Source organism: Oncorhynchus mykiss, chromosome 29, assembly GCF_057628025.1.
Source record: "Oncorhynchus mykiss isolate SJ-2025 chromosome 29, ASM5762802v1, whole genome shotgun sequence".
In the NCBI taxonomy this organism is placed as follows: Eukaryota; Metazoa; Chordata; class Actinopteri; order Salmoniformes; family Salmonidae; genus Oncorhynchus; species Oncorhynchus mykiss.
The window spans coordinates 39968518-39992848 of record NC_143050.1 but is presented as its reverse complement, the minus strand read 5'-3'; the positions used below and the strand labels follow the sequence as shown (position 1 = coordinate 39992848).

Genomic DNA, 24331 nt, shown 5'->3' with positions numbered 1-24331 from the left:
GTGAAATGTTCACTAACAGAGATGCAAACAAACTTGTACACAACATTGGAGAGAAATAAGCTTTTTGTGCATATGGAACATTTCTGGGATCTTTTATTTCAGCTCGTTTATATTTTTGTTTAGTATAAAGATAAGGAAGAAATTGAGAGTGAGGGACAAAGAAAGAGAGAGAGAGAGAGCGATGGAAGAGAGATTGAGATTTTATTTTTAATCAATGCTCCATTTAAATATTCATGGTTTTAAAGATAAGCTGATATCAGTGGTGCATCTAAGAGCCTGCAGGCACAAAGACAGCCTGCAGACACAAAATCTGTAAACACACTTGTGATGTCATCAATACTTAGTGACATGGAGGGAGGCGTTCACTATATGAGTAGCCAGAGAAACACACACACATGGCGACACACACACATGACTGCCCGCCCGTAAAACGTACGCACACACTGGCACAACCAATGCTTTCTACATCAACACACTCCTATGCTTTTGTGTAGACAGACAATAAACACGAGGCGGTACGCGGTGGGAACGCTCCAGACCTATTTGTTTGTCAGCCACAATAATATTTACTGTATGGTATGCCCTCCTCTACTCTACCCTACCTCCACCCCCTAACCTCTCTCTCTCTCAGCATTCCCATTCTTTCCATCTCTACCACCTGTCTCCTTGCTTTCCCTCTCTCTTATGACACTTTCTCTATAACTATCTCTCACCCTATCCTCTCTCCTATACTCGCACCTCTCAGGGCTCATCACGAAAGTTAGTTCACGTTTCATGACATTCTTCAGACCATAGCATGGGCACAGCGACCCTTCTCTCATACCCTCTCCAGGGTCAGTGCTTCTGCCCTTAAGCCAAATCTGTCAGGTTCCATTTTGACGCAAGTCCGCTTCCTGAACAAGTGAGATTTTAATTGTTTCAAGGGACACGACTCCAGAATCTCACTTCCACAGCAATTTCCTGCTTCCTCTCTGGCAGGAAGTGCTGCTTTGCTTCAGTTTTCTTTTGGTCTCAGCAATCGGCATCTTTTCCTGGGCCAAATCTGCAATATGCCACAGACTACAAAACTTTGCTTGCGTCGGACCAAGCCTTGATTTCAAAGAAAGAAAATAATTCCTGTCTGAGAGAAACAGACACACACTCAAACACTTGTACTTTTTGCGTCTCCAGTTCCTTTAACCTTTCCTACTGCTCACCCTTGACAGAATGTCCTGAGTGTGTGTTGGTGTGTGTGGTCACCTGCGACCCCCAGCCATGGTGCTACAGCACGTAGGCTTCTCTGTTATCTCAGTAAAGGGTCACATCGCTAGGCTAAACCCCCAAATCACTGGGCCTTTAAACTTACCTCAGGAATAAAAACATGGCTAACCCTGGCAAGTTTGGTCTTTTCATTTAACTAATATATTACTCTGGTGGTTTTGTAACATATCTGTTAACCAATATAAAATTATTACCAGAGAAAATGTGAACCAAATGTTAGCCTCTGAACAACTTTTAAATGTACCTTTGATGTAAAAAAAAAAAAAAAAAAAGTACAAATAATCTATTCAGCATAGATCAAGACTGAGTAAGGGCCTCCCGGGTGGCGCAGAGTCCCTGGGTTCGCGCCCAGGCTCTGTCGTAACCGGCCGCGACCGGGAGGTCCATGGGGCGACGCACAATTGGCCTAGCGTCGTCCGGGTTAGGGAGGGACTGGTCGGTAGGGATCTCCTTGTCTCATCGAGCACCAGCGACTCCTGTGGCGGGCCGGGCGCAGTGCGCGCTAGCCAAGGTTGCCAGGTGCACGGTGCGGCTGGCTTCCGGGTTGGATGCGTGCTGTGTTAAGAAGCAGTACGGCTGGTTGGGTTGTGTATCGGAGGACGCATGACATTCAGCCTTCGTCTCTCCCGAGCCCGTACGGGAGTTGTAGCAATGAGACAAGATAGTAGCTACTACAACAATTGGATACCACGAAATTGGGGAGAAAAGGGGGTAAAATTCAAAAAGAAAAAAAGATAAAGACTGAGTAATTCAAATTCATGGGTTTTTGCAGCCAGTGAGTAGCATATGGTCTCTACTGATTTTATACCCAGCCAGTGTGTATGACACGGTGACAGATGAAACACACACTCTCTTTCTTTTCTGGTTCATTGCAGCCACTCAATAGCTTTAGCCACATGTTGTGAGTACACATTATGAGTAATTGTTTAGAGTATTTATGTGCAGCGTGTGTGCGTGCGTCTGTCATTTTGTACACTTAGCATGACAAATGAAGACTGGATGTCAAACTGACTAATCATAACCTCAGCTTCAAAGGAAATAGATGAGAGTGCTCTATCTTTAACATGCTACTGACACACACTTCCCATTTACCTCCAAAAAGTTCTGGACCACATCAAATTAACTTTAAATACCGTGTTTCCTCTCCCTCTCAGGCACACATTTATCTGAAAAACACCTCTCAGATCCCATAACTCTCTCACACGTCCTCATCCACCCAGTTGGAGTCAAAGTCAAACATGATGAAAATCAGCAAATTCACCACGAAATCTAAAATATGATTAATAGACTACGTTATGACACGTTTAAGCCAATACAAAATAGAAAGCAGCAATGGAGAATCCTCATGTGCTCCTGACACCTAATAAGAATGTCAGTGAATACAGCACTCAGCTCTTACCCGGGATCAATGTGTCGTTGTTTCCATATTTCTGTGTTATACTGTCCTCTATTTTATGTATCGCTGTGCTGATGTGACTATATGTTCCGGAGGCTTTTGGAGTGACTGTACAGTATGTTTTGGAGGTGTTGAGAACGACTACAATCATAACTTATAAAGACCGATCCAACTCCAAACAAAAGCACAATAAAAAAAATCCTAAAATGACACCCTCAATGCTTTTGCTTTGACTCGACTTGGAGCAAAAGTTCTCATAAGAGGGCCTAAAATGTACATTTCAACGATAAACTCATTGTGATGGATTATGGTTGCATTGGGACTATTCATTGGTTGTCATTCCGTGTTCTCTGCAACTCTGAACACGAATTATCTGTATTTTCAGTAATAATGTTGCTATGCTGAATTAGCCTCTGTTGTAATGTAATAAAACATTCTGTGGGTTAAAATCTGATGGCTACAGTCCAGGGTTGGGGTCAATTCGAATTGAAGGGAGTCAATTCAGGAAGTAAACTGAAATTCAATAATTGAAACGATGTAATTAATATATGTGCAATGATTTATTAATTATTAAACAAAAGTTTAAGCTGTAAATTCAAATCACTTCATTGGACGCTTTTTCTTGTCCCTTCAAACTGTCCGTAGGCAGAGAATGCTTGAAAAGGTGATTCACATAGCGGTTTGAGCAGGATGGAGAGTGTTTGTGCAGTAGAAGGGTTTTATCAGCGCGAAACACTCACAGGAATTCCGGTTTGGGATTGTCCATCCAATTCCTGCGTTCCACAGGAAGCTCTGCATAAAAAGCAACTGAAAAACGCCCAAAGGCATTCCATTTTTCGTCAGTCGGTTCACGGGGAGCATCTAGAAATTAGCCGAAGTTTTGTTCTAATAAAAAACCGTGGGTACGAGTTTAAAATAAATTGTGTAACGATGGAAGATTATTCTAAACTGCCTGCCAAGTGGTCGAGGTTGGTTCCTATGGCAGCCTCCATTCATCGCGCGCGCAGAGACGCACAACCACATGACCTCATACTGAGGGGGTAAGGAAAGTTAATTTTTTTCGTTGATCTAAAAAAAAGCTGAATTTATGATAATTTCATTCACTTTTGAAGAAAAAATATATACATATTTTAACTTGTTTGAGTGTGATTTGGTTTAATTGAGTCATCCTTAGTGCCAGCAGTAAAATGACATTCAGGCCTATTTGGATGTAGCCTGATATTAGATATACATAACCTAACCTAACCTAACCTAACCTTACCCTGGTTCAAAGATGCCACATATCTCCCATCAGGGCCGGCTCTAGCCCTTTGGGGGCCCTAAGCGAGAGTTGGTTGGGGTGCCCCCACACCTCACTACAAAACATTTCAGTGGCCCCCCTCATGATGGTGGAGGAAAACAATTTCTGCAATTCTACACATTTTGCCATGGAGTGGAAAGAAAATGTTACAGTTTTAAAGGTGCAATATGCAGAAATTCTAATAGTTTGCCTAATTCCCGTTTATGTGACTAAACAAGCAATGTATAGTGTAGAGAATCATTGTACCATCTAAACTGCTGTGAAATATATTTTCAACAACCAAAAATATTGTATTTTCAGCTGTTTGAAGCTGGTGTAAAAAATTGAAAGTAAAAGATGCAAAAACGAAACTTAAGAAATGGAAACGTAGAAATAGTGCACATAGAACATATTTACTGCTTCTTAGACTTGCTTTCAATGAGAATGACAGATCTATAACTCACATTTCTATGTGAATTTGGTAGGGTCGCCAGAAAGTAACATATTGCAGCTTTATCGCAATTTTTCTGCAATTCGACAAATCTTGCCATGGGGTGAAGAGAACTTTGCAATTTTACAATGTCCTGCGCTCTCTTTCACTTCAACTTTCATGCAATTCTACTCATTTTGCCATGGGGCAGAGAACATTTTAGCAGTTTAACAGCTAATTTCTTGCAATTCTACACATTTTCCCATCGGGTGGAGATAACGTGATGCAGTTTCTAAGCTAATTTCCTGCCATTCTACACATTTTGTAATGACTTATGTCATGTTGATATGATGTCTGAGTGAGAATGACAAATACAATCAATGTGGGCCCCCTGGAAGTCAGGGCCCTACCAAGGGCCCTGACTTCCATTATTACTACAATTTTAGATAGCTGGCTAGCTAGAATAATGCTGCATTCACGTGCTATAAATTATAGGAAGCTCCTAGTTCCTAGTGGGAAATTTCACTTGAACTACCCATCTAGAAATGTTTAACTGGCATGGCTAATTGAGTGACGGTCAGTTACTGACATAACAAGTGAAAAACTGCTGGTGCACAACCAAATTTCCAAATTGCACCTGGTGTATTCTACTATTCTTACTCTCACCAGTAAATTGAGCCCCCAACTGAGTTTTATGCCTAAAACCGCTTATGACTGGAACCGGCCCTGACTCCCATAGCAATGGAATCCATTCAGATCAAGCCACAGCCAACTATGATAGAATTCTAAACTATCCATTCACATGAACCATATTAGACTAGGCTACTTTCTTTGCATGCATAACAATTCTATTTGTCATATTATTGATTATCAGCTGATTGCAAAAATATATACATGCTTTTGTTAAATGCCTGTTGTAGTCAGAAACGTGCTTTTCATCAGTTTTATATATATTTCCACGCTATGAGGCTGGAATAATACTGTGAAATGGGTGAAAATGATGATAATGCCCGTTTGGTGTAAGAGCTGTTTGAAACGACTGCCTGACATTTCAGCCTGTTTTGGTGGGATTGAGTTTTGGCCTTCCGTGGTGACCTAACTTTGCGGTTAATTAGTTAATAGACCAATAAAAAAGGGAGTTCCAATCCTCTCTGCCAATAACACCCGATTTTCAGATTTCTCCTCCCCACTCAGACCACTCCCAGACAGTCCTAGCACAATCCTTGCTTGAGAAATTGCCCGTTGCTAAGCAACATTTTTTATTATGATTTTTTAAAACCGAAATCACACTACGGTACTTAATTGTTACCCAGAAATTATTTGATATTGAGATCTCCGTATGCTGACGTCACGAAGGGTGCCCCCCCTCCCCCTGACACCCTGCTGACTCGAGCTAGAGGAGGTGCTGTTTTGGATAGGCTACCTACCCCCAAATGCGCGCTTTGACGTTAGGCTACTTACTCATAGAGACCTAACCTGCATGTGAGCTCACATGAGTGAGATATTACTACTTGGCTATAAACACAGGACGAGTCATATGGGTTGCTTACTACTCAAGCGAGTGGAATATAACTTTCTGTTGAGGATTTCGTCTTATACAGAAAGGGTTTTCTGTTTTGCTGGGAATATCACATTTTGGTAAAGAGAACAGTGTGTGGCTACTTGGCTGCACATGGAACAGTTGTGAGTTTTGTGATTGGATTTGACAACATTTTACAAAAAAAGCCCAGTGGAATAAGTATTCAGAGAACTTGCTTGTGAGTTGCACGTTTTTATTTATTTTCAGTCCATTACGCACATTCAAAACCAGTATGCATGCACTCACCTCCGTTTCGTTTTGATATGGACATAGCCAGCCTGCTACAGATTTTCCGGGGCAATAATTGAGTTGCACTGTGACTATTAATCAATATCGATAACTTTAGCGTATTGTTGTATTGAGAGGAGGATAGGATGTCATTCTCTCTCTCGCACTGTGTGTGCGTCTGTGCCCACGTGTAAGTGCGTGCGTGCATGTATGCCAGAGTGAGAAAGAAAGAAAGAAAGAGCGCAAGAGCATCTCTGGCTGAGGCAAGTTTGCGGTGTGTGATCTAATGATTAAAGTATTGTAAAACACTGCCGTCTTTTGGCCACTGTACGAAATGTGTCACTTGTGCCAACTGCTTTATTACCATGATGCCTTGACTAGACCAGGGCAATGAGGGCGCATGCTCTATCCATTTACTGTGTTGGCATAGCTGGTCTTGAATTTGACTACCAATCTCATTTGCAGCAATAACACTATTTTTATTTCTCAGCTAGATCAATATTTAACTGGGCTCAGGGCACTTGATTATCCCATTCATCAGTCCAGGTGTAGCTGTTCAGTTTTGTTTTGCTTGGCCATGTCTGATTTAACTCAGAGTAGTGTGTTCTCGGCTAGGGAGAATTTTGGTTAGATGGTGCTTTGTGTGAACTGAGATTCAACCTACATGTGTATTTTAGGGCTCCATTCAGGGCAGGGAGATACACAGAAGTTATCAGTCAGAGTCAAGGGCTTTGAATTGCTGTAGGATTCTGCCAGTTTCAAATCCCCACCTCATGCACTCACACACACATCCCCAGGGTTAGTGACATCAACCTCTTAAATAATCCATTCAGGAAGGTAGAGGTGTGTGCTCTTCACCCTACAACTCACTCACTTTTTTTCACTGTACCTGGAAACGGCAGTAAATGTTTGTGCTGCCCTTGTCCTCCCCACCGTTCCACTACCATCCCCTCTCTCCCCTCGAGGAGAGACCCTCAGACACAGTGGTGATAGTCTGTCTTCCCACCCACCCCACCTCCATAGCCCCTCCTTTGGCCCAGCCTTGGTAACCCCCTGACAGGCACATTGTGTAAGCTGACCCTACTGTCTGGTCTGTAGCCATTAGAGAGATATCCTCCCCTCTACACAGGGCTCCATAGAGCCTCGCCCCTTTTCAGACACACACTTAGACAGATAGACAGACAGACAGACACAGCCTCCAGGTCTCCTCTACACTCCACTCTCAAACACTATCATCATCTGTCTGTCTGTCAGCATAGACCTCATTGCACCCTCTCTAGCTGGGTGTGGTCACCTGGGGCTGGGACACAACCAGGACGAGAGAGGTGGAAGGGGGCACTGAGATATTGGGCTATATATGGGGGAAGGGAAAGTGTTTTTTAATTGGTATTCATTGCCTGGATGACTTTCCCATTTAGTTCTTTATCACCTGTGGAGTGGAGTGTCATGTTGAGTCTGTTGTACAGGTAGAGTGAACCCAGGCATTAGCTGCTTGGCTCAGTATATTTCTAGAGGAGATTATGTTTGTCAAAAATATTGTATGGAAGTGCCAGAGTTGTGGATTCAATTAATGAATCCCCAAAATCACTCTTTGGCTTCCAAGCAAACAACTATTTCTTCAACCAGTGTGACATCCATTCTACCAATTTAAAGTCAGCAAACATATACGCAGATGTACAGTACCAGTCAACTTTGGACACACCTACTCACACCTACTCATTTGTCTTTATTTTTTTAAATGTTCTACATTGTAGAATAATAGTGAAGACATCAAAACTATGAAATAACACATATGGAATCATGTAGTAACCAAAGAAGTGTTAAACAAATCAAAAAATATATTTGATATTTGAGATTCTTAAAAATAGCCACCCTTTGCCTTGATGACAGCTTTGTACACTCTTGGCATTCTCTCTTCCACAACTTAACTATCTTCTCATACCAACCCTACCTTGTCACAAGACAACTGATTGGCTCAAACGCATTAAGAAGGAAAGAAATTTCACAAATTACCTTTTAACAAGGCACACCTGTTAATTGAAATGCATTCCAGGTGACTACCTAATGAAGCTGGTTGAGAGAATGCCAAGAGTGTGCAAGCTGTCATCAAGGCAAAGGGTGGCTACTTTGAATAATCTCAAATATAAAATATATTTTGATTTGGTTAACACTTTTTTGGTTACTACATTATTCCATATGTGTTATGTTATAGTTTTGATGTCTTCACTATTATTCTTCAATGTAGAAAATAGTAAAAATAATGAAAAACCCTTGAATGAGTAGGTGTATCCAAACTTTTGACTGGTACTGTATCTCGCCCAAAGAGGTTGTTACTGTATATGTCCTGTACTGTATTCCCTTTAGGGAGTGTGACTCAGACTATTGGAAGCAGTAACCATTCTCAAAGCCTTACATGACCTACAATCTAATCATCAGTGTTACGGCCTGCCAGCAACAAGGCAAAGCTGTGATAGCTGCACACCCTAAGGTCTTCTTTGATACTTCAGAATTTCATTGATCTACTCTAAAGATAAGACACACACACACACACACGCACACACGCAAGCCCCTGTCTCCCAAAGTGCCCCCCTGCAGAGCAGACTGGAGTTATTGGCTATACAGGGATTGTAACATACTCTGTTTCACGGATACATGGCTCTCTCGGGATATATTGGCTTTGACCATCCAGCTAGCTGGACAGGAATAATTAACTCTCAGGGAAGAAGAAAGGCGGAGGTGTATGTTTCATGGTTAACTACTCATGGTGTGATTGTGATAACAAACAGAAACTCAAGTCCTTTTGTTCTCCCGACCTAGAATACCTCACAATCAAATTCCAACCGTATTACCTCCCAAGATAATTATCTTCGGTTATAGTCACAGCCGTGTATATTCCCCCTCAAGCCGATACCACAACTTGCCCTCAAAGAACATCACTGGACTTTATGCAAACTGGAAAACACATATATTGTAGCTGGGGATTTTAACAAAGCAAATTTGAGGAAAATGCTACCGAAGTTCTACCAACACATTGGCTGTAGCCCTCGCTCTGAGAAAACAGACCACTGCTACTCAGCTTTTCGAAATGCGTACAAGGCCCTCCCCAGCCCTCTCTTTGGCAAATCTGATCACGACTCAATTTTTCTCCTCCCTTCCTATAGGCAGAAACTCAAACAGGAAGTACTCGTGCTAAGGACTATTCAACGCTGGTCTGACCAATTGGAGTCCATGCTTGAAGATGGTTTTGATCATGCGGACTGGGATATGATCTGGGTAGCCTCTGAGCATCAACGAATACACGGATACGGTGACTGAGTTCATCAGGAAGTGTATAGGAGATGTTGTACCCACTGTGACTTTTAAAACCTACCATAATCAAAAACTGTGGATAAATGGCAGCATTCGCGCAAAACTGAAAGCGTGAACCACCGCATTTAAACATGTCAAGGTGACCGGGAATATGGCAGAATACAAACAGTGTAGTTATTCCCTCCGTAAGGCAATCAACCGGGCAAACCGTCAGTATAGAGACAGAGTGTAGTCGCAATTCAACGGCTCAGACACGGGACGTATGTTGCAGTGTCTACAGGCAATCACGGACTACAAAGTGAATACCTGCCACATCGCGGACAAGGACTGTGGGCTCTCCTGCTCCGTGGCCGACGTGAGTAAGATATTTAAGCGTGTTAACCCACGGCATCCCTAGCCGCGTCCTCAGAGCATGCTTCGGACCAGCTGGCCGGAGTGTTTACGGACATATTCAATCTCTCCCTGTCCCAGTCTGCTGTCCCCACTTGCTTCAAGATGTTCACCATTGTTCCTGTACCCAAGAAAGCAAAGGTAACTGAATGAAATTACTATCACCCCGTATCACTGACTTCTGTCATCATGAAGTGCTCTGAGAGGCTAGTTAAGGAACATATCACCTCTACCTTACCTGACAACCTAGACCCACTTCAATTTGCTTACCGCCCCACTAGATCCATAGACGATGCAATCGCCATTGCACTGCACACTTTCCTATCCCATTTGGACAAGAGAAATACCTATGTAAGAATGCAGTTCATTTACTATAGCTCAGCCTTCAACACCATAGTACCCTCCAAGCCTATCATTAAACTCGGGGCCCTGGGTCTGAACCCCGCCCTATGCAACTGTGTCCTGTACTTCCTGACGTGCCGCCCCCAGGTGGTGAAGGTAGGAAACAACACATCCACTTCGCTGATCCTCAACACAGGGGCCCCACAACGCTGCGTGCACAGCCCCCTCCTGTACTCCATGTTCACCCATGACTGCGTGACCACGCACGCCTCCAACTCAATCATCAAGTTTGCAGACGACACAACAGTAGTAGGCCTGATTGCCAACAATGACAAGACAGGGGGAAGGTGAAGGGGTGTGGTGCTAGGAAAATAACCGCTCACTCAATGTCGACAAAACAAAGGAGCTGATCGCCCCTATCCATAACGACAGGACCACAGTGGAGCAGGTGGAAAGTTTCAAGTTCCTCAGCGTACACATCACTAACGATCTGAAGTAGTTCACCCACACGGACAGGACAGTGTGGTGAAGAAGGCGCTACAGCGCCTCTTCAACTTCAGGAGGCTGAAGAAATTTGGCTTGGCACCTAAAACCCTCACAAACCTTTACAGAAGCACAACTGACAGCATCATGTAGATCTGTATCACTGCCTGGCACCGCCCGCAACCGCAGGGCTCTCCAGAGGGTGGGGGGTCTGCCCACGCGTCACCAGGGGAAAACTACCTGCCCTCCAGGACATCTACAGCACCCGATGTCACAGGAAAGCCAAAATGATCATCAAGGACAACAACCACCCGAGCCACTGCATGTTCACCCCACTATCATCTAGAAGGCAAGGTCAGTACAGGTGCATCAAAGCTGGGGCCGAGAGACTGACAGCTTCTATCTCAAGGCCATCAGACTGTTAAATAGCCATCACTAGGAGGCTTCCACCCGGTTACGTAACCCTGCACCGTAAAGTCTGCTGCCCTATATACATACAGTTGAAGTCGGAAGTTTACTTACACTTAGGTTGGAGTCATTGAAACTCATTTTTCAACCACTCCACAAATTTCTTATTAACAAACCATCGTTTTGGCAAGTCGGTTTAGATGACTACTTTGTGCATGACACAATACATTTTTCCAACAATTGTTTACAGACAGATTATTTCAATTAGAATTCACTGTATCACAATTCCAGTGGGTCAGAAGATTACATACACTAAGTTGACTGTGCCTAGAAACAGCTAGGAAAATTATAGTAAATTATGTCATGTCTTTAGAAGCTTCTGATAGGCTAATTGACATAATTTCAGTCAATTGGAGGTGTACCTGTGGATGTATTTCAAGGCCTACCTTCAAACTCAGTGCCTCTTTGCTTGACATCATGAGAAAATCAAAAGAAATCAGCCAAGACCTCAGGAAAATAATTGTAGACCTCCACAAGTCTGGTTCATCCTTGGGAGCAATTTCCAAATGCCTGAAGGTACCATGTTCATCTGTACAAACAATAGTACGCAAGTATAAATACCATGGGACCACGCAGCTGTCATACCGCTCAGGAAGGAGAGGCGTTCTGTCTCCTAGAGATGAACGTACTTTGGTGCGAAAAGTGCAATTCAATCCCAGAACAACAGCAAAGGACCTTGTGAAGATGCTGGAGGAAACACGTACAAAAGTATCTATATCCACAGTAAAACGAGTCCTATATCGACATATATCGACAGTAAAAAGAATCCTATATCGTCCTATATCAACAAGGCCGCTCAGCAAGGAAGAAGCCACTGCTCCAAAACCACCATAAAAAGCCAGATTACGGTTTGCAAATGCACATGGGGACAAAGATTCTACTTTTTGGAGAAATGTCCTCTGGTCTGATGAAATAAAAATAGAACCGTTTGGCCATAATGACCATCGTTATGTTTGGAGGAAAAAGGGGGAGGCTTGCAAGCCGACGAACACCATCCCAACCGTGAAGCACGGGGGTGGCAGCATCATGTTGCTTTGCTGCAGGAGGGACTGGTGCGCTTCACAAAATAGATGGCATCATGAGGATGGAAAATGATGTGGATATATTGAAGCAACATCTCAAAACATCAGTCAGGAAGTTAAAGCTTGGTCGCAGATGGGTCTTCCAAATGGACAATGACCCCAAGCATACTTCCAAAGTTGTGGTAAAATGGCTTAAGGACAACAAAGTCAAGGTATTGGAGTGGCCATCACAAATCCCTGACCTCAGTCCTATAGAACATTTGTGGGCAGAACTGAAAAAGCGTGTGCGAGCAAGGAGGCCTAGGAACCTGACTCTGTTACACCAGCTCTGTCAGGAGGAATGGGCCAAAATTCACGCAACTTATTGTGGGAAGCTTGTGGAAGGCTACCCGAAACGTTTGACCCAAGTTAAACCATTTAAAGGCAATGCTACCAAATACTAATTGAGTGTATGTAAACGTCTGACCCACTGTGAATGTGATGAAAGAAATAAAAGCTGAAATAAATAATTCTCTCTACTATTATTCTGACATTTCACATTCTTAAAATAAAGTGGTGATCCTAAGTGATCTAAGACAGGGTATTTTTACTACGATTAAATATCTGGAATTGTGAAAAACTGAGTTTAAATGTATTTGGCTGAGGTGTATATAAACTTCTGACTTCAACTGTAAACTTTAAATCAATGGGCACTTTAATAATGGGACACTAGTCACTTTAATAATGTTTACATATCTTTGCTTTACTCATCTCATATGTATATACTGTACTCTATTATACTGCATCTAACAATTCACAACAAAACACACAATAAACACAACCCTAAAAGTAAAAGAATGGAATTACAGAATACATAAATATTAGGATGAGCAATGTCTCCGACATTGAGCAAAAGTAGTGCACTATATAGGAAACAGGGAGCCATTTGGGATGCAGTGTAAGGCTGGAAGTGCCGCTAAGCCCTGAGACAACAGTCACCGTGTCCGACATTGTTCATCCTAATTTATGTATTTCTTAATTCCATTCTTTTACTTTTAGGGTTGTGTTTATTGTGTGTTTTGTTGTGAATTGTTAGACAGTACTGCACTGTTGGAGCTACAAACACAAGCATTTCGCTACAACCGCAACAACATCTGCTAATCATGTGTATGTGACTGATTTGATTTGATACTCTGCCATAGCTGTGACGATTTGTGAATGAACACAGGCTGAGTAAGGTTTGCCTGTCGGCTCTCTGGGCGTGGAGCCTGTAGAGGATCAAAGAGACATGCACACTGTCAGCCAGGGCTTAGCGGGCACTTCCAGCCTTACTCTACATCCCAAATGGCTCCCTGTTTCCTATATAGTGCACTACTTTTGCCCATGGCTCATAGGTTTGTAGTAAAAAGTGGTGCACGGTGCACTGTATAGAGAATATTTGGGACGCAGGCTACCTCATTGTTACCTGTCAGGCTAGCTGCTAGCCCAAGCCCAAGGCTAAGAGCAACCCTTCAGGGTAACATTAGTATAATGCTATAGGCTAGAAAACCCAAGGCCCCTGCCTATAGGATCAACTCCAGGTTAACTGTAGTGCCATCGTACTACTCTCTTAGAGGCTAAATCAACTTTCAGAGTCAGAGTACCCCCTTCTCTTCTGAAGGTTAACCAAACTCCTGCTTTTGCTCTCCATACATCTAACGGAGTAAGGGAGCAAGGAAGAGAGTATGGGCCAGAGCTGGAGGGAGATCTATCTTCACTTTATGTTCTGAGAGACGACTCAGTGTGAGTTCAGCACTGCCTCACACAGGATGTATGTGTTTGTGTGCGTTGGTTCGTGCTTATGTTTGTATGTGTGTGCATGTTGCCTTGGTGAGGGTGTGGGTCAATAGACAATATAACAGAGCTATAAAAATGTACTGAGTAATGGGGGGGTTAATGCACCCATGGCACCCATGATGCCACTATCCATGATGCCACCTCTCTCCCTGTGGCCCTGTGGCCCTGGCTGTGGTGTGGCGTGACTGATAAACTGTCCTCTAATTAACGGTCCTCATCATTCTGCGACCGTAGGGGTCCAGCGCCAGTCTACATAATGGGGGTTAGCAGGGAACGTTAACATTAACCCAGCAGAGAGAAAGGTCAATGTTTATACACATACACAGACAAAGACGCACTCGCACACACACACATACACTCACAACCTACCGCCTTGAGCATCCGACAAACAACTCAAACTAGCTCAGACGCAGTGCATAAAGCACAAACATGGCTCATAGCATCTTTACAGTTAGTCGTGAACTGTATTCTGAGTGGAAGAGGTATAGCAACCAAAGTGCTAAATCTGGTTACTGTACCCCATACCTATCGTCTGAACTCCTTCACTTTTACGACCGCCATGTTTAAAAACAAACCACCAAGGAAGTACACTCAAATCTATTTTAAACAAAGCTCGGGGGGAGGTCGTTATACGTCAATAACTGGGTTGATTACGTTAAGCTTTTCAAGATGAGGGGCTCTGTCGTTCATACAAATAGCTGCGGTAGGGAGACGAGAGTCACGTAACAAACAGAAGAGAACATGCATAGCTACATGCTATGAATATAGTGAAAATATGACCTGTTGTGAGTGTAGTGAATGTTGAACGAGTCATTTGAAGTCAAGTGAAATGAATTTCAGTGCTGCTATGTTAATCACTGCCACAATTTTTATAGTACAGTGGAGAGAGTCTTACTGTTCTTCTGAGTCTCTGACTTTACCTCTTTCTCTCGCTCTTTCTTTCTCTGCGTGTGCGTGCGTGTGTGTTTGTGTGTGTGCTTGTACAACCCCATTCCATTACAACGTTATAATGTAGTAACAGAGCCATACCCTTCACTGCAGATTTCAACTTTGCACAGTATTACAACAGTATGTGTATCAGCTGTTTTAACGTAAAGTTTTACATTGTCCACGTTCTGTCACTCCAGAACTTTATTTGCAGTAAGTCTGTAACTTCTCAACGTGCTCAACCCTACCTGCCCTTTAAAGCTAATTGTTTATGACTAAGCTGTGTAGGAGGTTTGAAATCTGGACTTTGAGACTGTTTAATGTCCTCTATCCGGATGTTTGACTGCAGCACTTCATCTAATGGTCTCTAATGCTTTCTAACACAGGGTAGCTCGGGGTAAAGCTCTTGAGATTTTGGAGGAGTGAGAGGGGAGGAGGAGGAGGGTGGCTTTAGTGTTCTCGCTGACACGACACAGCTAAACAGCATGACAGCGTTCATTGGTCAGAGTGAGTCTATCTCAAGTGGCCCATATGCTGCCATAGAGGCACAGTATGTGTTGCTTGGAATGGTGTGGGAACTGATATTAGGAGTGTTTTTAGGAGATGGATTGCCATGAATTTCACATGTGATCACACGCGGAGTGTTCCAAAAACACGCTTTCATGTGATCACGCGATCTTATGTGAAGTTAATGTGATAACGTGACGTGTGAAGAAACGTGGTAGCGTGGAACTACACGTGAAAACGTGGAACTACACGTGAAAACGTGATCACGTGAAATCGTGCTCATTTCACATGAAATATTGTGATTTTCCCACATGTGAAATCATGTGGTTTTTCCGTAAGTGTGTGTTTGCGTATGTCTGTGGGGGTAACACGGAAGTCTTCCACATGAGATATGAGAGTGGAGAAGTAAGCTGGTCGTGTCTCTGAACGTATTTCTAACATGGTTTCTTTCAAATGTGCAAAATGTTACTATGACCAACTGGGGTTGAAACTAGTCTTCTGTGCATCACAAGTGGAGTGGAAACATGAAGTGGAAATGCATGAAAAAAAGTGAGCAGTTACTCTTCTCTTTCTAACACCTAACCTCTGTGTTTGTCTCTCTCTCTGTGTCGCTACAGGTAGCTGGCATCATCCTCCTGTAGATCAACACAAGGAGCCGTAACATCAGAGAGAGAGGAAGCCCTAACACAGCCATTCTCCCCTCCTCCTCCCCCTCATCCTCCCTTCTTCTCCCATCAGACTGAGAGAGAGAGAGCGAGAGAGTGAGGAAAAGAGTGAGGGAACGTGGGAAAAAAGGGGAGACATGTACCAAACACTCCTCCTCTCTTCCTCTCTCTTCCTCCTCCATGTCGCGGCCACTCCACAGTTCCACGGTCATCACGGGTAACCGCTCCCTCATTCCACTTCTTGTGCTTGTTATTGGCTGTCACTCATTGGTCGGTCAGCCTTGGTCCTTGGGACGGCTCGGCTACATGGGTGGCTAGCTTCAGTTACAGACTAGCCACTTACTTAATTGGGAGCTATTTATTTTAAAAGGTTATTTGCTTCTCTTGGCATTCTCACCCTGAGTAAATGTGTACTGGTTGGCCAGATAACAGTTCTTAGATTATTAGACTTAGGTCAACTCTGAGGAGATGCAGGTTCTATTTTTGAGGTCTCAGTTGATTTTTATAGAGACCAAAACAAAATAGAGCCCTCGCGAGAGGTCAAAGGGCGATGAAAGGTTAGAGGTGACTCTCAACTCTGACACCTTCAGTGGCGATTACATCGGCCAATCAGCATCAATCACATGTCAGCTAACCTCCACTGACTAATAGAGACCTCAAGGTCACGTCCTCAATTGAGAGTTAAAATGCTTGATGGACTGTTTAGTTTCCAGACTGGTTAAGAGACCACAGACTGGTTCAGATATCATATAGTAAGGTTGAAACCCAGTCTTAATTAAACTGTCCCCTGGTGCAGCACAATCTATAGGTGAATGCTTCAGAGGTAATGGTATAAGTGGTGTAATTTCCCATTTAAACCATGAAGATTCCTGTCAGTAATTTAACTACCAACATGATGTAAATGGTTAATTTGATGTCAAATAATTATGATTTTGATGAATTTCATGACTTGGTGTGTAGCTAGCTGTTAAACTGATACAGTGACAGACTGATTTAACAACAGAGACAGTCGTCATATGTCCCAAAGAATACCTCTCCAGTGTGTGTGGTCTCACCTATGTGTTCCTACGTGTGTGTGCGATTGAAGGAGGAGGGTGTGTGGCAGAGATGTCCGTCACAGCAGTGTAGTCACGATGACAGAGTCGTTCGTCCAGCCCGTTCACAAGCCCTACATCACCCTGTGTCAGGGGCACCGCTTCTGCAGCACCTACAAGTAAGAGACATAGCCATGACTGTCATGATCACGATCACTATTACTATCGCTGTCACTGCAAACATGGTAGCTGACTCTATAGCCACTCCTATCTGTCATATCTTTAATCTGAGCCTAGAGGAAAGTCTTTGTCCTCAGGCCTGCAGGGAAGCCAAAGTAATTCCGCTACCCAAGAGTGGTAAAGAGTGGCCTTTACTGGCTCTAACAGCAGACCTATAAGCTTGTAGCCAGCTCTTAGCAAACTGTTGGAAAAAATGGTGTTTGACCAAATACAATGCTATTTCTCTATAAATGAATTAACAACCGACTTTAAGCTTGCTCATAGAGAAGGGCACTCAACACATACTGCACTGACACAAATGACTGATGGTTGGTTGAAAGTGTGGTTGGTTGACAATATGGTTGGTTGATAATAAGAAGATTGTGGGAGCTGTACTTTTAGATTTCAGTGCAGCCTTTGGTATTATTGACTATAACCTGTTGTTGAAAAAATGTTTGCGTTGTGGCTTTTCAATCTCTGCCATATTGTGGATTCAGAGCAATAAAGAAGAGAACTCAAAGGGTAATGGAAGCTTCTCTAATGTCAAACATGTAAAGTTTGGTGTACCACAGGGCAGCTCTCTACGCACTCTATTTTTACCAATGACCTGCCATTGTCATTAAACAAAGCATGTGTGTCCGTGTATGCTGATGATTCAACCATATACACATCGCCAACCACAGCTAATGAAGTCACTGAAACCCTTAACAAAGAGTTATAGTTGTTTTGAAATGGGTGGCCAGTAATAAACTGGTCCTGAACATCTCTAAAACTAAGAGCATTGCATTTGGTACAAATCCTTCCGTAAGTTCTAGACTTCAGCTGAATCTGGTAATGACTGGTGTGGCTGTTGAATAAGTTGAGGAGACTAAATTACTTGGTGTTTCCTTAGATTGTAAACTGTCATGGTCAAAACATATAGATACCAATGGTAGTAAAGATGGGGAGAGGTCTGTCCGTAATGAAGAGATGCTCTGCTTTTTTGACACCACACTCCATGAAGAAAGACCTGCAGGCTCTAGTCTTCTCTTGATTATTGTCCAGCTGTGTGGTTGAGAGCTGCAAGGAAAGACCTAGTTAAGCTGCAGCTGGCCCAGAACAGAGTGGTACGTCTTGCTCTTCATTGTAATCAGAGGGCTGATATAAATACTATGCTGCCAGTCTCTCTTGGCTAAGAGTTGAGGAGAGACTGGCTGCATCACTTATTTTTATAAGAAACATTAATGTGTTGAAAATCCCAAATTGTTTGCATAGTCAGTTTACACACAGCTCTGACACACAGACTTACCACACCAGACATGCCACCAGGGTTTTTTTCATAGTCCCCAATTCCAGAACAAATTCAAGAAAGTGTACAGTATCATATAGAGCCGATATTGCATAGAACTCCGTTCCATCTCATATTGCTCAAATAAACACGAAACTTTGTTTCAAAACAGATAAAGCAACACCTCACGACACAACGCTTTCTTCCATATTTGACCTAGACAGTTTGTGTGTATGCATTGATGTGTAGGCTACGTGTGCCTTTAAAAAAAATGCATGTAGTTCTGTCCTTGAGCTGTTCTTGTTTATTAATGTTCTGTATTATGTTTCATGTTTTGTGTGGACCCCAGGAAGAGTAGCTGCTGCTTTTGTAACAGCTAATGGGGATCTTAATAAAATGACAAAATACCAATACCTAAACTTATCATAATACCATGCTAATGCCACCACAAGGTCCATATCACTTCCCATTCAACTCTGCCCAAACTGCCAATACATAACCTGTTAACTCTGCACGAGCAAGGGCCAACGTCTGGTCTGCTCCCAGCTGTACCATATTTAGCATTGGGTCTATACAGTCTTGCCTCAGCCAACACATTCATCTCTGAGACAGATGCTACAGTTTATACAATGTTATTCAATGTTTATTTGTTAGTTGGGCTACACTCTAAAGACGGTAAAGGGCTCCTAATGTGTTTTGACTGAGAGTTGATGAGCAGAGTAGAGGAGCCTTACCCATCCAGCAGAAGACAAGGCACTGTCCTTTCTCATTCTCTGATTCTCTGATTCTCTCTCTCTCTCTCTCTCTCTCTCTCTCTCCTGTCTCTATCACGCTCTTTCTTTCTCCCCACTCTCTTGTTCTCTCTCGCTCTCTCTCTCCCCACATGAACAAATACTACATTCTACTATATAATACCACAGTTAACTGTAGTATACTGTAGAATACTATACCACACACTGTATTATCCCTCGATCATGTGTAGTACTTACTATATAATTGTGTAGTATAATGTAGTATACCATAGTAAATACTACGGTATACTACAGACTAGGGTTGCACATTTTGGGGAATATTCAGAGGTGGAAACTGTCTGTGAGAATTAACGGGAATATATGGGAATTAATGGAAATATATGCAAATGTATATTAATACCATTTAAATGTAGATGTTTTTTGCATTGGATATATTTACCATATCATATGGAGACAGAAACATAAACCTTTTACCTCATCATAAGTAGACATACTTACAAATTATTATATCCTTCCAAAATAAATTTTAAAAAACAATTTAGTTATGAATTTTACTTTATAAATGAGTTGACTCTTCACATGGGATGATTTCACTGAACAACAAAAGAAAGGGAATATAGAATGATCCCCAATGATCCATCGCATCTACCAAAAACATTTTCAACATACATCTGTAAAATTATAGTCTAGAAACTAAAGCTTTGGTTGTCTTCCTCTCAGGCTTCCATGTCTTCTCCCTGGACCTCCTCAATGTCCACCTCTTGAACTTCAGACTCTGAGGCCCCATCTTCACTGTCACTTTCCAACCTTGTTGAGGATGGCTCGTTGTCAGGCTCAAAAAGCCTCAAATTTGCCCGGATGATCACCAATTTTTCAACCCTTGTATTGGTCAGCCTGTTGCATGCTTTGGTGTGTGTGTTCCCAAACAAGGACCAGTTGTGCTCTGAGGCGGCTGATGTTGGTGGGATTTGGAGGATGATGGAGGCAACAGGGGAAAGAGCCTCATATCCACAAAGTCCCTTCCACCAGGTGGCTGATGAGATATGTTGTCACAACTTCCATATTGCATCTCCATCCCAAAGCCCTCGCTTGGAAGTGTACTTCGCCAGACTGCCAAGAACCTTGCCCTCATCCAGGCCAAGGTGGTGGGACACGGTAGTGAAGGCACCATAGGCCTTGTGGATCTCTGCACCAGACAGGATGCTTTTGCCTGCATACTTGGGCTCCAACATGTACGGTGCGGCGTGTATTGGCTTCAGGCAGAAGTCTTTTTGATGTATTTCAGAACTGCGGTTTCCTCTGCTTGGAGCAACAGTGAAGTGGGCAGTTCAGTACGGATTTCTTCTCTTACATCTGTAAGCAGAATCTGAACATCAGACAGGATGGCATTGTCTCCCTCAATCCGTGCAATGGCAACTGCTATAGGTTTCAGGAGTTTCAGGCTGCTTACCACTCTCTCCCAAAATACATCATCCAGGAGGATCCTCTTGATGGGGCTGTCCATATCGGCAGACTGTGATATGGCCATTTCTTGGAGAGACTCCCCTCCAGGAGACTGTCAAACATGATGACAACACCACCCCAATGGGTGTTGCTGGACAGCTTCAATGTGGTGCTCTTATTCTTCTCACTTCTCGCTTGGTGAGGTAGATTGCTGCTATAACTTGATGACCCTTCACATACCTAAACATTTCCTAGGCTTTCTTGTAGAGTGTATCCATTGTTTTCAGTGCCATGATGTCCTTGAGGAGTAGATTCAATGCATGAGCAGTACAGCCAATGGGTGTGATGTGAGGGTAGGACTCCTCCACTTTAGACCAAGCAGCCTTCATGTTCGCAGCATTGTCTGTCAACAGTGCAAATACCTTCTGTGGTCCAAGGTCATTGATGACTGCCTTCAGCTCATCTGCAATGTAGAGTTTATGCAATGTAGCTCATCTGCAATGCCTTCAGCTCATCTGCAATGTAGACCAGTGTGTCTGTCCGTTGTGTCTGTGCTCTTGTAGAATACTGGTTGAGGGTGGAGATGATGTAGTTAATTATTCCTTGCCCACGAACATTTCGACCACCCATCAGAGATGATTGCAGTACAGTCTGCTTTCTCTATGATTTGCTTGACCTTACCTTGAACTCTGTTGAACTTTGCATCCAGCAAATGAGTAGATAAATGTCATGTCTGGTTGGAGGGGTGTATGCTGGGTGAAGAACATTCAGATATCTCTTCCAATATACATTGCCTGTGAGCATCAGAGGTGAACCAGTTGCATACACAGCTCGAGACATTCATCAGCATTTCTCTGACTACGTTCCTCCATTGAGTCAAATAAACTTCTGATTCCAGGAGGACCATGAGCTGTTGCTATCGAAACGGTGTCTGATTCATCATTTTCACCTCGAATAGAAGTAGAGGGACTTTTGTCAGAGGTTGCTTATGGTGAACGCTGAGGGAATTTTATGCACCTGGCCAGATGATTCTGCATCTTTGTTGCATTCTTCACATATGATTTGGCACAGTATTTGCAAATGTACACAGCTTTTCCTTCTACAATAGCTGCAGTGAAATGTCTCCACACACCAGATAGTGGCCGTGGCATTTTCCTGTAGAGATTAGGGACAAAATTAGTAAAAAAAAATATATATATACATTTCCATGTACAGATAAATGGTTAAGCAGTTAGATTTAAACAACTTCTTTATAAAATAAATGTTTTGAAATGAAACATGTATGGAAACTGGTGAATTAACACTCCTCAGTTAGCAGGCTCAAGAAAGCTAAAACCCACATGGTAGCGTAAACTAACTAGCAGAAATTGTTAACATGTTAGAAATGATTTAAACACACTTTGCTGTAGGCTACTATTTACTAGTTAACAAAAGATAATGTATGTCATATAAAATACATTCACCCAACCCAGTATTGTAATCCAAAGCATTAAGTCCTTAGCTCAGACAGTGTAGTAGTATGGGCTCAATAGCATCTTGTTAGTGTGCAAGATCTTGAGAATCAGCTGTACATGTGTTGGAAGAGTGCAGTGCACATGTGATGGAAGAATGCACAGTGCATGCAGAGGGTTGCAATTCCATTGAATTAGGGATAGTTTAACCAAAATATGCCACAAGACCTAGAATTGCCTTGTGTATCTCACAAAAAAGGTTCACTGTTATAAACTGACTTTTTTTTCTGAATTTAAGCAAAATTCCCGCGCTTAACTTCCCATGGAAAATTTCCGGAAAACGGCCATAACTTTACCGGAAAGTTTCCGAACCCTTTGCAACCCTACTACAGACCACAAAAACACTGCAGTAAATACTACAGTAATATCCGCAAAAACACTAGTAAATACTACAGTTCGCAAAAATTACTATGTTATATAATTACTATAGTATATACTTCTATATACTTTTTGTATGTATTTTTAACTACAATATTTATATTATAGTAAACTGTAAATACTACAGTAATGTCCACAAAAATACTACAGTGAATAATGCAGTAAAGTCCTCAAATACACTACAATGAATAGTATAGTATATATACCATAGTACACTATAGTATTATTATATATTATATTATTATATTATTATATCAATATAGTATTGTTTCATGTGTGATCACTCTCTTATATCATATACTCATACACAGAAGTGGGTCACGTCACATATTTTGGTGGAATCCAAATATCAAGCACTTTGTATAACTACGTGAAATGACCAGCCAGCCCACAGAGCCCACTGCTGTGATTATCTTGGGCAACCTCTCCCTCTGTACGTACGCACTCTTTCTTTCTTTCGTTCTTTCTTTCACTCCTACATTTCTCTCTCTCTTTCTCACGCTCCCATTCCCTTGTTCTCTCTCTCTCTTTCTCTCTTCCTGCACAGTAATGTGCCCACATTAAAAAATACTATACTGTGATATAAATATTAAAGTATTCACTGTAGTGTTTTTGCTGACTTTAATGAAGTATTCACTGTAGAGTTGTACTTTACTGTAGTATTCACTGTAGTGTTTTTGCGTACTAAAATCAGCAAAAACACTATGGTGAATAATGTCGTATTTACTGTAGTATACAGTACTATACTGTAGTATTTACAGTTAAATATAGTATGAATACTGTAGTAAAGTCAGAATGTAGTATATACTATATTAACTAATATAGTGTTTTTGCGGACTGTAGTATACTGTAGTATTTACTGTAGTGTTTTTGCAGACTGTAGTATATTGTAGTATTTACTGAAGTGTTTATTCAGGCGTTACTGTAGTATTTACTGTAGCATTTTTGTTTTATTATATTTGACATAGAAGTGGAGGCTTTCTCTTTCAAGAAACCTACTTGAGAAATACTATTCCATTAACGGTAGATAGGTAGGTTCAGCTCTTTTCTATATACTGTAGGATATACAATATAGTCTATACTTGGCATATAGGTTTCTCACTTATGGGGGGCACAAATTGGGATTTGGGGGAGGGGAATAGGCAGGGTATATGCAAATAAATACTGTAGTATTTTCTCAAGTTTAAAATATAGTGTTTTTGCGGACTGTAGAATTTACTATACGTTTTTTTGCAGACAATGCTGCAATATTTGCTGTGGTATAGTCTTATACAGTATACTACAACATTCTATAGTACGCACTACACATGATGTGGGTGGGCAATGCAGCAGACCTCTCATAGCCAACAACTATAATCATAAACTTTCCTTCCCACCATGAGGCTGTTATGAATTAATGTGTTTGAGTCATCTTTTGTGAGGCAATTGTTCTCCTTTCCTCCTCCTCCCCTCTCTGATGTCTGTGCCCGCACACTGAGAACAATGCCAGGAAACATTTCAGCACATTTCAGTGAAACAGCTGAACCCAGAACTGGCTTGGTGTTACCCCTTCTCCATGCAATATCTCACCCTGTGGGGTCAAAATGATCACAAGAACGGTGAGCAAAAATCCCAGAACCACACGAGG

At 42.3% G+C, this 24331-nt stretch overlaps 1 protein-coding gene across 3 annotated transcripts in view; it reads left to right on the top strand.

Annotated features, from left to right (window-relative positions):
• The first annotated feature begins 3310 nt into the window (after positions 1-3310).
• The window catches only part of LOC110509309 (epidermal growth factor-like protein 7), a 29182-nt gene continuing 8161 nt past the window's right edge, over positions 3311-24331 (top strand). The window contains exons 1-3 of one of the 3 annotated variants that reach the window (XM_036968102.2): positions 3311-3696; positions 16053-16317; positions 17188-17313. In XM_036968102.2, coding sequence (XP_036823997.2) covers positions 16238-16317; positions 17188-17313 — 206 coding nt within the window. In that variant the 5' untranslated portion in view covers positions 3311-3696; positions 16053-16237. Of the gene's footprint in view, positions 3697-5800; positions 6123-9333; positions 11051-16052; positions 16318-17187; positions 17314-24331 lie in introns of those variants that run through there. The other 2 variants (XM_090227183.1, XM_090227184.1) reach the window with 2 other exon arrangements.